At 30.3% G+C, this 14,135-nt stretch overlaps 2 protein-coding genes across 38 annotated transcripts in view; both read right to left on the bottom strand.

Moving 5' to 3' along the window:
• LOC127720300 (ADP-ribosylarginine hydrolase Tri1-like) overlaps positions 1 to 14,135 on the bottom strand; it is a 79,947-nt gene that overhangs the window by 44,412 nt on the left and 21,400 nt on the right. The window lies entirely within an intron of this gene.
• LOC127720098 (serine/threonine-protein phosphatase 6 regulatory ankyrin repeat subunit B-like) overlaps positions 1 to 14,135 on the bottom strand; it is a 28,555-nt gene that overhangs the window by 8,800 nt on the left and 5,620 nt on the right. For 4 of the 37 annotated variants that reach the window (XM_052226527.1, XM_052226514.1, XM_052226506.1 and 1 more), the window contains exons 4-14: positions 13,755 to 13,883; positions 13,179 to 13,268; positions 12,886 to 12,993; positions 11,656 to 11,775; positions 10,473 to 10,562; positions 9,382 to 9,414; positions 7,264 to 7,290; positions 6,429 to 6,455; positions 5,987 to 6,025; positions 2,133 to 2,171; positions 1,216 to 1,236 (exon numbers count right to left, since the gene is read on the bottom strand). In XM_052226527.1, the coding sequence (XP_052082487.1) occupies positions 1,216 to 1,236; positions 2,133 to 2,171; positions 5,987 to 6,025; positions 6,429 to 6,455; positions 7,264 to 7,290; positions 9,382 to 9,414; positions 10,473 to 10,562; positions 11,656 to 11,775; positions 12,886 to 12,993; positions 13,179 to 13,268; positions 13,755 to 13,883 (723 nt within the window). Of the gene's footprint in view, positions 1 to 1,215; positions 1,237 to 2,132; positions 2,172 to 2,862; positions 2,887 to 5,986; positions 6,026 to 6,428; positions 6,456 to 7,263; positions 7,291 to 9,381; positions 9,415 to 10,472; positions 10,563 to 11,655; positions 11,776 to 12,885; positions 12,994 to 13,178; positions 13,269 to 13,754; positions 13,884 to 14,135 lie in introns of all 37 variants that reach the window. The other 33 variants (XM_052226522.1, XM_052226530.1, XM_052226573.1 and 30 more) reach the window with 33 other exon arrangements.

Below are 14,135 nucleotides of genomic sequence, written 5' to 3'. Positions count from 1 at the left end.
ATCCCAATCCTAGTTTACCAATATGACAGATTTCGTAGATCACCCACAATTTTGGCAATATCAGATGACTGTGATATTTCATGTATGGATACAGACTGTTTTTATGGCATCGCGAAATCAAAGCATCCTATAAAGTTGTTTAACAATTTCAAAGCAGTCTACAGCTATCAAATATTTTTATTGACTGTCCAGTTGCTTTCAAAATCTAGACAGTTTAAACAAAATCATTTGACATTGAAAAAATGAGGCCGAGGACTACCAAAACAGAAACATCATACCATCAGGACTCTATTCATAAGGTGAAAATTATTAGCTATTCTATTTTCTAACATAAACTTTACAAAAATAGTAGCAATGATGGACGATGAACACATAGTCGATTATGTACAAAACTAAAGATTAAGCAACACCACAATAAAATCAAAAGGGTGAAATTAACTCGATGCTCCGTTAGTGTAACAACACAACAACAGCGATAAGAAGAAATTGGTATGATAATGCTTGTGCGAAAGGGGTTTTCTTTTAATTTACAATGCAGATATAAATCAATTTCTATTTTTTCTGTTTTTCTGTAAAATAGGTAAAATAAATTTTCAAAAAGCCTAAATACACAAGACTGCACATATAAGCACAAATAGAAAAAAAATATTAAAAAAATGGAAATCTTATTATTTTAAATGAAATCATCTACAAAAAAAAATAATAACTCTATTGAATATCGTTACATTTTTCTTCTATGCCAATGCACACACTAATCTTTGAAATATAATCATAAAAAATCGGTCTTAGGAAACCAACTGTTATCAAACTATGATTATATCAATTTTGTGGTGAATAGTTAATGTGTCTTTTTTTCTTTTGCTATTTTTTTCATCGTGACAGTTAGGTTTTATATCATGATATGAAAGACATATGTTGTTTAGATTAGTCTGTGTACCGATTACTGCAAACTCAAGTACAGGTGGTATGTCACATATGCAGTTTGCCTAGGTTGCTTTTTATAAGAAAAAGAAAATATGTCAACATTTTCTTTAGGGAAACACAAAAGATTTAGCAAACTTTTAACCATTTTGACACAGTTAGTCCACTCGAAAGCTGAACAAACACAAATAAGGACAACATATCTGTATAATAGGTATTTCAATTTGATATAAAATATACTAAATTGTGAACAACATTAAGCAACATATATCAAATAAACTGACAAGCCCTCACCTGCTGCATCAGCTGAGTTTTCTGAGATATACAAGAGGAAAAATATGAGTTGAATTAAATATATTGTGAATTTTTAACTATGCATATGAAAGAATGTAGGCAAAAGCACTAAACAGTATCATGCAAATAATATTATACATATTAACCTATTGGGTATTGTTAAGTCGATGCTACAATGGTATAACCTACTCTTTCCAGCATAAACATGACTTTACTTCAAATAAATCGTGATATTGAACATTTATTAAATGAATTTTAAAAAATACTTTAGAGACCTAGAAAGAAAAGCTGTTTTATAACTTTTTAAACACGCATGTCATTATTTCAGTAAGAATAAAATATGTTTCTAAAATAACATTCATCAGGTACGCTCAAGTTCAAAAGTTTGGAAAGAACAAAATATAAAATGTTGAAGAGCATAAAAAGCTTAAAAACACAACCACATTTAGTTTACGAAAGTTATAAAATGTTATAAACCGAAAATTTGTAGACAAAATGTATCATTTGAATTCGGCCTATACCAAAGCAATGAACGGATAATACTGTTATAACTATTGTCCACCAGTAGCGGTACCAACTCAATGGTAGTAAATACGTTTTTGATTTTTTAGCGCACTTGTTCCTGAAATTTATATATTGCTATGCTATCACAGGGTTTTAATTATATTTCATATTATTTATTGCAAATGTGCTAATATAAAGTTTGGTCAAATTAGAAAATATTGTGCATAGATAACTTTACAAACACCGTAGTAAAATAAAATAAATGCTACCTAGAAACACCATGTGCAAAACTGAAATAAAATTGTTGTTGATATAAAGTGGAAAAAAATAAGATTTGATATAAATGTGCTAAAAGCAAGATATGTTAGATTATAGTAGACCGTTACAAGAAGGCTGTGTATTTTTCATTTTACCTCTTTTACAGGGTTTACAACTAGAGCAGGTGGTTCGTCCTAAATAAAAATGAAATGTTGTAGATTGTTCGGATTTTTTTCTTTTTTCGTAATTTATTAAAATTTACTTCAAATATTGTTGATTAATACAAGTAAAGCATTAGAACATTTTAGTAGGTAACATGTGAACACATTGGTACGCAAAGACAATATTGATAACTTTGAAAACAATATCATTAAATCACAAAAAAACAATAAATATACTTCAATTCCCACTTTCAAAATGAATAATGAAATACACTAAAGATGAAATTCAATGAAAAAAAATGATAAAAGTAAAACCAACTCATGAATTACATGATGAGCACAAGAACACAATCAGAATATAAATGAAATGATTTTATTTTAAATCATCTTGTCATATTTTGTCATCTTGTTTTATTCCGGTAACGACTAATATGATTCACAACAATGGCTATTCTTTTTTGTTTATTATATTTTATTTCATTTCTTTTCTTTATTTTTTTTCTGCTGAAACATTTCTTACAACAACGGTTATCAATGCTTTTCTTGTTGTTTTTTTTCTAAAAATGCAGAACACAAAGAATATCCAAACTGTTATAGCAATATTGTTCAACAGTTACAAAGTATCAAGATATAAGAATGCTAATGTAGTTGTCAGTAATGCATAAATACAGCAAACATCAGTAATGTAACCAATACAATAACATGCAAAACAAACACAACTTACGCGAACTGCACGCTTTAGTGCTTCCTAAAATGTACCATTCATTAAAACTTACTATACTTATGTGAAAAAAACCAACTGGAAAACAAAAACACTGACTTAATTTACCACTGAAGAAATCGTAAGATTTTTTTATGTTAAAATTATCAAATAGACACCCAATGCAAATTGAATTAACAAAAATATGTAATTCTTTCTATATAATTATATATATAATTATACAAAACGTGGTCTTTTAAAAACAAGGTAAAATTATAATTTTAATAATTTTAAGCTATTAGTATATATATATTATTTATTTGAAGTTCAAATTCTCAAGACAAGAGTATAGCGCTTAATTCCACTATGTCAATATCAACTTTTGACAAAAAAAAATCATATTGGAATAAATTCATCTCAGACATATATACTTCTGAAATTCGATGAATTAAGCAATATTTATGTTCAAAATAGAACTTGCAATTGTATCAAATTACGCTACATAAATCACAACAGACAAATGTAATGAAGTGAATCATAAAACAAACAAAAAAGAGTGAATGTTGAAGAATATAACCAACATCCTCACCAAGTCTCTACGTGGGGTAGTTTTATCTGGATTATTCTAAAACATTAAAAATCATGTTCACTTTCTTCTTACTATATGATTGCTGATGAAAAGTACACTTACTTAAAACATAGAAAAGTAAACGTATACAATTCATCTCGGGGAAAAGCTATACTTTTCATCAAATTAGAAATTCCTAAGACATTGTTATATATATCACTGTTTCAGAATATCAAGGATTATGTGCAATTTCATTGTTCCTACTCCAAAATTTGAATAACGCTGTTGACAATCATTTTATGCGACTATCATACAAGTGAGAGGTTTAGCTAGCTATAAAACCAGGTTTAATCCACAATTTTCTACATAAGAAAGTGCCTGTACCAAGTCAGGAATATGACAGTTGTTATCCATTCGTTTGATGTGTTTGAGGTTTTGATTTTGCCATTCGCTTAGGGACTTTCCGTTTAGAATTTCCTCGGAGTTCGGTTTTTTGTTATTCTACTTTTCACAAAGTTTTGGTGTACGCTTAACTTTGCACCAAAAAATAAGTTAGTCTATTAGTATTTTTTAACAACTAAGAAATCATATTCTTAAAATCGCAACTGTATTGGACATGTTGGATGTATTCAACAATTCTGAAATGAACCACTAGAAGAAAATTTTCCCATTTGTTTTTTTTCCCTCGCTGCATTCTATAGACAAAAAAAATATATCAATGGCCATGTTTTTTTTTTCATTGTAAGTGCTGTCATGCAGAACTGTCGGTAGATCGGTGGAGGATCATAATATGTCTAAATATGTATATGGTAGTAAAAACTTCAGATTAGATGTTATTCAATCTTACTGGTCCAATGGTAAAAGAGAAGATCTTCATGCGAAACGTGAATTCCCCCCAAAACTATACGTTGAAAATAAGTAAACACAATATTTGGTTAAATGCAAGAGATCATGAGATCAAGAGGAATTATTTAATCAAAGTTGTAAAAATAAGGCGATGTGGTATGATTGTAAATGAGACAACCATCCACCAAAGTTCAAATGAAGTTAATGTAAACAATTATATGCTACGACCTTAAAAAAAACATACCGTGTAGTCGGCTATAAAAGGCCAAGATATGACATTGTGATTCATATCGATATCAATAAAAGTCTTAAATTGGTGTTTTACTATTATTCAAGACATCCTGTGAATTATTTTACATTTATTTCAGCAAAAATTATTCTCGTAGATTAAAGTTTTAAAACTAAATTACAACGAAGGAAGACAAAATATATGACGGTTATATCTCACGATGTACAAAAGGTTCAGGTGTGATAAAAATGCTACCAAACGTGGATTATGGTGATTTCTCAAAACGAGGAGTGAATGTGAACTGTCAAAACTCTTACCAATGTCCTGTGTGGGGTATTTATCTCTGGGTTATTCTAAAAGTTTATATAAATGTATGTTTTACATTTTTTCTAAACAGGGGTTAAATGCTTGATTATTGTTTTTTTTCAAATATTCTGATAAATGTTTGCTTTTTTTCTGAAAAATATAGCTTCATATATCTGCAAAAAAGCACCGCAATCTAATTCAGAAAACGATTGTAAACATATTTTGGATTATCAAGTGAAAAAATATAATTACATTAAATAAAGAATTTATTCATTGCAGAATTTCAAATGATGCAAATCATGACACATGTAGATAAGAAAAAAAGACAAAAACTAAAATCAAAGATTATTTAGTGTATACTTCAAAAAGACACTCTGTTTACATGTTTTAAGTTACACCGTAATACATACAGATATATAGCAATGAAAATATCAAAACTCACACACTGCTAACAACTGTTAAGAAGTGATCGTCTGTGATTTAGTTTTTTGACATTTGACAAAAGATACAGTATCATAAACCATGATTCAAAGCACTGCTTTTACAAAACCCAAAAAGTTAACGCATGTTGTTCATTAGGGCAAGCGGTAGCTGCCCGATGCGTAGAACACAAAAGACAGAGTTACACCCTAACAGTACATTTTCGATACAAAAGTTCTTCTTGTATTTTATTGTGTTATGGTATTTTCAAATCAGTGTAATTGATCTAAAAGATTTTTTAAAATTTTCCTTGCTCCTTCTGTTATTATGTTTTCATTGTGTATTCGTAATCTAAATAAATAGGTTATGGTTGAGGTCTCATGAATTAATTAACATTCGCCTCTTGATTAATGTGACTGTCCAAATTCAGCTATTTTCACTGTGAGTGTCTAATTCTTGGCCTTATGTTGGAATTACTCAAAACAGGTTTAAAATCGACTGGAATTATAACTTGGTTTTCAATATATATGGCCATTTGCGAGATCATATATGGTGAACGTGTGTTGTTGGGTTACTTTCTCGTTAGCCTTTACTATAATTTCTCTTTTCACCAATACATTATTCTTACGGGTTTTGATTCGCACTAAGAATTAAAAAAAATAAGTACATTTAAAGGTGAAATTAGAAAAATAAAACATAAATTTGAACTGTTATTAAGCACTGTGATTTATTTCCTATTGTGAATGAGGTGGGTGTGATGGGTGTATTATTTGTCTTACCACTGGAGCTTTTCGTGGTGTATCGAGATTCTTTGCTTTCTACAACACATTTTGTTTTTATTTTCGACAACACAAGTATATTTGGTACATTTTAGAAAATACTTTAATTTGTATATAAAATAACTGTTTGGTAAACAAAGCTTTGAAATTACCTATGAGTTATATCATAGATAATGCAAAATGCCAATAAGTTAAACAAGGAATTTATAATATTACAAATCCAAGACGTTAAAGTAAGCAGTATTAAATAAGCCAATTAGTGTCGCCAATTATTCAATGCAATACGTGAACGATACCTAAGGCTGCAATTTCAATGCATTTGCTTGCCGTTCATAAACTATGATAAACATAATATCACATAACAAATGTACAAATGCTCTTTTTTTAGTTAATATTTTACATGCATGTTAGAGGAAAAAAATCAAGACTATATTTGCCTTACCGCTGGCACGAAATGTTCCTTTTTCTCCTACAAAATTATATAATAACTTAACTTCTATAATATTTTCTTTTTGTTAAACAAATATCATCGTCGCAGAAATTACTAAGTACATGACCTCAATTATGGTTAAATAAGCATCAAACTGTTGAATAAATCTAATATTAGTTAACCCCAGTGAGCAAAGAAATAGGGGATTGATGACAGATAACAAAAATCGAATTAGGACACAAATCATGGTAACAAACTAAACCAAGGGAATAGCATGAGCTCTAATAGAACCTAGACCGGGTGTGTCGGCATGGTAAGCGCCTCCTTCAACGCATGCATCACCTGCCATTGCGAACCCACGCACAAAACAGTTGGTTTGAAGGTATAAGGTCAATACAATTAGGGTATTCGTATTGTCATCTTGCACTTCAATAAAACTATTTTTCATGAAATTCTATTGTCTAATACAGCAGAAAAATTGGGGTCAAAACTCTAATTTGGCAATAAAATTAGAAAGATCATATCATAGGGAACATGTATACTCAAGTTTCGAGTTGATTGGACTTCCTTCAACATTATCAAAAACTACCTTGACCAGAAACTTTAACCTAAAGCCGGACATACGGACGGACGAACGAACAGACGCACAGACCGAAAAAAACATAATGCCCCTAGGTGGAGCATAAAAAATCTAAAGTGTCCACCTAAAAAAAAAGCCAAAGAACTAACAAAAAAAAAAACAAAAAAAACAAATGAAAAACGAATCAAATCGGTTTATTTCATGTTAAAGTGAACTTTTAAAACAAAGAAATAAACAAAGTGAATTTTAGTGAACATCTATTCTTACCGGTGTAGTGTGAGAGTTCTTTTTCGTCTACAATATTGCAAGATTATAAATAAACAAGGGAAAGCAATATTTTGATCTGCTTGATAGGGCTAAGCCTAGGTGAATCAACAGTAATCAATTAAACTACTGATTATAATTGTATAATAATATGAAGTCAAATTAATACGATAACACGTATAATTTGGAATCATTTTCTGCAATTTATAATAATCCAATTAATTTGTAATTGCAACTGATTTTACTTTTTTCTGTGCTGAAATTTCTTCTATTCTGATATCGTTGTACAATTTTATAAGCAAAAATGAAGAGTAAGGTATATTTTAGCAATTCGACCAGACGATTTTGGGTTATTGGTTCTTAGTCCAATATTTACTGGAAGTTGTGATGATATTAAAAAACCGATGCAGATAAAAAAAAAAAAAACAATGTACATATGTTCAGGCTTTAATGAAATCTTTATTTTGTTACAATCATACGATATGTTTTGTTTCTTTGTTTGCCAAATCTACCAATTTTATTGGATATTATTAATGTTGATGACAATAGATAGAAATGCTAAATATTTATTGTAGTATATAAAGTTTACTTGAAAGTCCTCTTTTTTTAAATTTCTGTTAAACATGCTTAAAAAATTGTGTAAAGCTATGCGAAAAAGTTATAAGCTGGTATATAATATCAGATTTAGAGAAGATACTCCAAAACGGAACACATTTATTGGTACTGCAGAATATATGTATAAGTTCGAGTACGGTTGTAGGAAATAAGGTATAAACCTTTTTTTTTGGTCTTTAATACCATTTTTCAGATAAAATATTCAACAATGAAATTCGAATCTGAGAACATAAAAAACACAACCTACAAATATATAATTTGTCAAATGCATTTGAAGTTATTTACGCAAGCCTGCTTTGGTGTCATATAATTCAAATTAAAGCAATGCTTTATAACTTTGATACGATGATGATACCCTCGGGGTATACTAGTCTACCAGCAAGGGTTTTGTCTCAGTGTTAGAATATTACTGTGATGCTTCTTGGGAGCTTTTTTGTATTAACCTTGATCGGTAACGTTTTACCCAAACATTTGAAAACCTAGGTAGTGCAAGTACTTAAGACGTGAGGGGCTATATATGACGAAAGGAGACTTACACAGAATATCCCAAAAAATATAAGGTGATTCGATTTTACAACAACATGAATACAATTTCATTAAAAACGATACTTAAAATAACTTCATAATGTCCGTCAGGTAGACTACAAATAGAAAGACAAATACTAGTAATATCAAGGATCTTCTACTCCAGGAATAGATTACCATAGCTGTATTTGGAAAAACCTTTATAGGTTTTAGGAATGCTCTTCAACTTCGAACTTTATTTGGCTTTTTTAACTCTTCGAGCGTCACTGATGAATCTTTTATCGACGAAATGCGCGTCTGGCGTACAAAATTTTTATCCTAGTATCTATGATGAGTTTATGACAACGTCATAAATACAAACAAAAGGACAAAACAAAACAATTAAAACCACATACGGTGGTTGTAGTATAATTAAAGGTAACAGTAGTTAACTAATGTTTCTTGTATATCTATTTCGGATGTATACAATCAAGAGAAGTTACCTCAGTGAATCTGAAAAAAGACAAACGTCTCAAATTTTCCCGATATGAACCGGATAAAAGTATGTGAAAACAAACTTGATAAAACAATCATTTAAAACATGCCAAAATCTATGCTGCAAATAAAGGTATCAAGCAAATATTTGACAAGAAATAAAAAACAATATTGCCGTTTAAAAAGTAAAATAAGCAATTTATATAGAAGATTTGTGCACAGATTTGGAATGATCTGAATATTTAGATAGCAAAAGACGACGGTGCTGATAGAAGGCAAAATATATATTGCTGTTGCATGCGGAAGAGCAGCTTGCAAATCGAGGAAATATGCAACTAGAAGATTTAAGTACAGAATGATTTATTCATGAAATGAATGCTATAAAAACATCTTTGATAGTATAACCCAAATAAACCAATATGTGCTGAAATCAAAATATAAAATATCTTTCGTAAAGGAAATTGAAACAACTGTGTGTTTCTTTATCATGCAAGTGCGACGTCTTACCTTGGGAGTTACCATAGTAGGTTCTTCATCGTCCTATAAGTATTCTAGTTCATTAGAATTGTTTTCACTAATCATACTTAAAAATTTATACATGGAAAGTTGTACATGTTTAAAAAAGTTTATTGCATATCATGTGGGATTTTTTCTTCTCTTTCACACGTCATATTTTGCATATTGAAATTTGTATATCATACAATAACATAGTTATTTCCTCCATATTAGCTGAAATGATTAGCTAAAAGACAGAAATTCATTTCAAGTACCTCAGGGTAAAATTGTATTGAAAAGTCATACATGTATACTGAAGAAAGGGCTAAACTATCAAACAAGTAACAGATAAGAAACTGAAAAAGAAAACCAAAGAATCAGTCAGAAAATATACGTCAAATACATTAAGGTCAATCACTCACAAGATGATTTTTTACATGAAAGTCTACATATAAAGCAATTGAAATAGAGCAAACCATCTTACCGTTTCATCCTATTTCAAAATTAAAAATGAACAAAATGGAATACTTATATGATTACATAAATTATATTCTTAACGACGACGAGGTTTTTTTTAACGAACTTGATTATTACCCATGAGGGTATTGCACGGTCTGCTAATATTCTTAACCATCAGTTTTCGAACATTGAAAAAATAGAGAATTGGTTGTCAGTTGACATCCTTATAGTAAGTCGGCCTTTCGTGATATATACTTATAAATAAAGCAATAACAGTTGAACAATTTTTTGGGGTCCCCAAACAAAAAGGGGGGGGGGGGATATTTTGTACAAGCAAAAAAGAATACAAATAAAAAAACCTTTCATATTTAGACCTGAACGAAAATTATAGCGCAAATTGCATTTAAACAAATAAGCTTGCTAATGTTAAAACGAGTTAAAATGGAGAAACGAGGAGCTGACAGATGGAGAAGGGAGTCAAATGCATAGCTCATGTTGCAATGGTATACTATAGGATACAAAAACTGAACTAGGAACTGGCATCAAACACTAGCTGTAGATCAAAATTATAATATCTGTCTTTATTTAAAAATCTGCATGTTCTTTCAAAAAACATATTTGACTTTAATCTTCACCGAACTTACCGATAGATGACCAGCTCTGAACTTTCGAATCAGTTTAACTATGTCTTTGTAATCTCTTAATGTAGCTATAGCAAAAGCATCATGTCCGTCCTATAATTGGAAAAAAAGAGATGTCTGTGAAAATAGATGTCTGTTTGGTTTCATAATATTTTTTTAATGTTATCTCACAGACGTATATAAGACATCTTCTTTCAAACAGATGTACGAAGATCAATTTTGTTTACACCAATGTTTGGTAATATCATTATCGGGGAAAGGTGAAAAAAGATAAGTTGTATTTTTTTGTTCATGGCTTGCTTATATTCTCCGTTGATAAAACTAGATATTATTGAGAACTAAGATTACTCTTGCCTTTTGCAGGCAAGAATGACTTGGGGTTGATTTTGATATTCGTTTTAGTCCATTTTGGTTATATAGTTCCTGAAGTATTAAAGCTTGGCATATTGGTTTGAGTTAGCATGATGAAGATGAATCTAGAAAAACGCTTCGGACATACACAATCTATAAAGTGTTATTTTCATTTTACTTTTAGTATTTAGTTTTTCCCATTAGCATCAATAGACTATTTTCGTATTACCGACTTTTGACTCCGGATTATATAATTTGTCGACTGGTTACCTTGGACATCATGGTACCAAGTCAGGTAAGAGCAAGCTAAAGAAGTAAAACCAAGCTTTCAATCGGTACAATTTTGGGGGAAAATTACCTGGTTAATATTTTTTTTAATACAAAATCATCAGAAAACAGTAAACTTTTCCCTCAAATTACACCGATTATATGTTTGATTTTACTTATTTTGGTTGCTCTTACCTGACCGAGTACCATGATGTCCAAGGTAACCAGTCGACAAATTATAAAATCCGGAGTCAAAAGTCGGTAATACGAAGATAGTCTATTGCATTTCAAATCACTTTTTTGGAAAATCCAAAAGTTTGGCCACAAAGTATCTAACCTTTGCCACATGATTCTAAACAAGGATTTTAGCAAATATTCTCCGTTGGTTACTAAGTTACACTACAAAATCTTTGAGTTCCAAATGAATTTTGTCTATTACTCTAGTAATAATTCATTATGTAATTATTATACATTTTTATGGAAAAGGTATTGTGTGGGTTTTTCTTTCAAATATCAGATTCTATATTTCTACTTTTCATTATTATACTACTTTGAAGAGTGTACGTACCAAATCCTTGACTGTAGAAAGTGCACCTTTCTCTAAAAGTTGGTTTACAATTTTGTACATGTTTCCACTTTCTCTAAGACGTTGACTTTTGATAGCTAAATTTAAACAGTTATCACCTTCCTGTAGTAAAACATAATAAAATATTTCATGTTTTCAGTTGTTGAGTATTTTGTTTCTTTATATAAATTCTATCATGACATAATTACTCAATGGCATTTTCCTTGTTTGCAATATTATCAACTAAAGACGTCCATAACAAGCCTTATATACCTATATGGAGTTATTTCCTTTCAGAACGATAGGTCTTTCTTTGAAGAAACAACCCGGACGATACCATTTCAATGAAATATGCTTCTGTCAACGTGTATGTATGTTTGTTCCGCCAAACAGAAGTTCATAATATATGTTCCTGTTGGATACTCTATATACTCTATACCCTTTATTCCGTTAGGAACAAATACTGTAATATTTTTTCCTATTGGAATTAATATTCCAGAGTATTTCTTCAACTTGGAACTTATATCATGAAGATACTTCTATTTCAAAACACTTCAAGTGATATACAAGTACATTATTTATTTAAGTGACAAGAACAGATGGCAATGTTAATAAACATAAACAATAAGTGTGTTATTAACCCTTATAAGGAGTTATTTCCCTTGAAAAATTATACACAATTTTTGAAAAATTCTTTTTCAAGAACCGGAAGTCGAAGAGACTTGGGACCTTTTCCACTAATCTTTAATTTATGTGACCTTTCATTTGCACCCAAGGTCAATGGTCACTGAGTGCAAAAAAAAATTATGCTGCAATTTCAAGCTTACATATTAAGAAAACGATAAAAGTTTGCTGCATCGACGGGCTCTACATTTTATACATTAAGCTCAAAACTGTCCGACCGTCTGTTCAAAAGTTACAAAGAGATAATTCTTAAAAGTAAAGTATCGTGTGTAGATCTTTTTAAAGGTAACAGATATCAATCTACTATAAATTGGAAAAATCATCAGTATTTTAAGACCTTCAATTTGAGGTCAATGTCAGGTCATGATGAAATTTTACCTTGACCTTCAAAGTGTGCTATGACCTTGACCTTGTGATATTTGAAAGGTCATGTTGTCTTGTTTTATTTGTTACTTTTCAAGGCAGATTACATTCAAAGCGCATATTGAACAGTTAAGAAGGGTATAAGGCGTTTGGAACTATTTAAATTTAAATTCTATCTAAACTTACATAATCTCTGAGATTTGGATCAGCTTTTGATGTGAACAATAATGGAAGAATATTTTCTGGTGGAAGCTTATAATGCGTAAATAGGTAATGTATTGCACCAGCCCCATGCTGAAAAATATAGATAAGAAAAATGTTAAATACACGTTATATCAAACTTATTCCACAAACGAAAAATGTAAATAAATTCAATTTAATAAAGATGGGGAAAGTAATTGTGTTTAATGCGCAAAATTGAGCCATGAATTAAAAATTTTATGAAAAAAATGCACTTATTTTGCGCCACAGCTACTTACCTCATTTACATAATTAACATTAGCACCGTTCTTTATGCAATCTTTTGCAACATCTTCCTTACTATTCATGACAGCCTCCACTAGTTTTGCCTTAAAATAAAATATTTAAAAGTATATAACATCGTATAAGTTATGTAAGGTTATAGCCACGATAGCTAATTATACCAGGTTTAATCATTCATTTTCTTTAGAAAATGCCTGTACCAAGTCAGGAATATGACAGTTGGTGTTCCATTCGATCCGTTGGTTTATATAATCTATCGTTTGATTTTGTCAGGGCTTATAGACTTCCCCCTTTTTGGATTTACCTTGTGGTTCTGCACTTTTTTTATATTCATTTTTCTGATTAAATGATTGATACTAATTCTAATACGATATGTACCTTATTTCATTGGCAAGTGCCATGGCAACCACAATGTTTATACATACATAAACCCGTCCCATGACGTATTACAAAAACTTAGCAAAGATACCAGGCTGAATAATTGATACTCGTTGTTATCTTATTTTCATGATTTGATTTTATAAATAACATGGCTTCATGAAGAATTTAATACTTTCAGTAACTTCACTTACACCATACATTGCGCCAATGCCTTGCTCGTAATATTTTCTTGCATCTTGCGCACTTCTACTACCATCTAAAACATTGGCTAGTTCATAGTATCCTAGAGCTATTGCCTCGTCATAGGGTGAACGTAAATGCTGAAATATGGAGTTTAGCAGTTTCAACTGGTCTGAGGTTATTGTGCATTGGAGCATGAAGTACAATCTTAGGAAAATTTGCAAATCAAAGGAGACGTAGCAAATCGTTATTATTTTTATCATTATCATTACCATTATCATACTTCAAAACTTAAGTCGGCTTTAAATTTAAGTTAATACTCTTCTAGTTAAAATTAGTGGTAAATAAATTTAGAAAGACAGAATAAAAAATATAGCTAAAAGCTAATTGAT

This window comes from Mytilus californianus, unplaced genomic scaffold (assembly GCF_021869535.1).
Source record: "Mytilus californianus isolate M0D057914Y unplaced genomic scaffold, xbMytCali1.0.p SCAF_1, whole genome shotgun sequence".
In the NCBI taxonomy this organism is placed as follows: Eukaryota; Metazoa; Mollusca; class Bivalvia; order Mytilida; family Mytilidae; genus Mytilus; species Mytilus californianus.
Note: the sequence above shows the minus strand (reverse complement) of the source record. Positions and strands in the feature narration are given on the sequence as shown.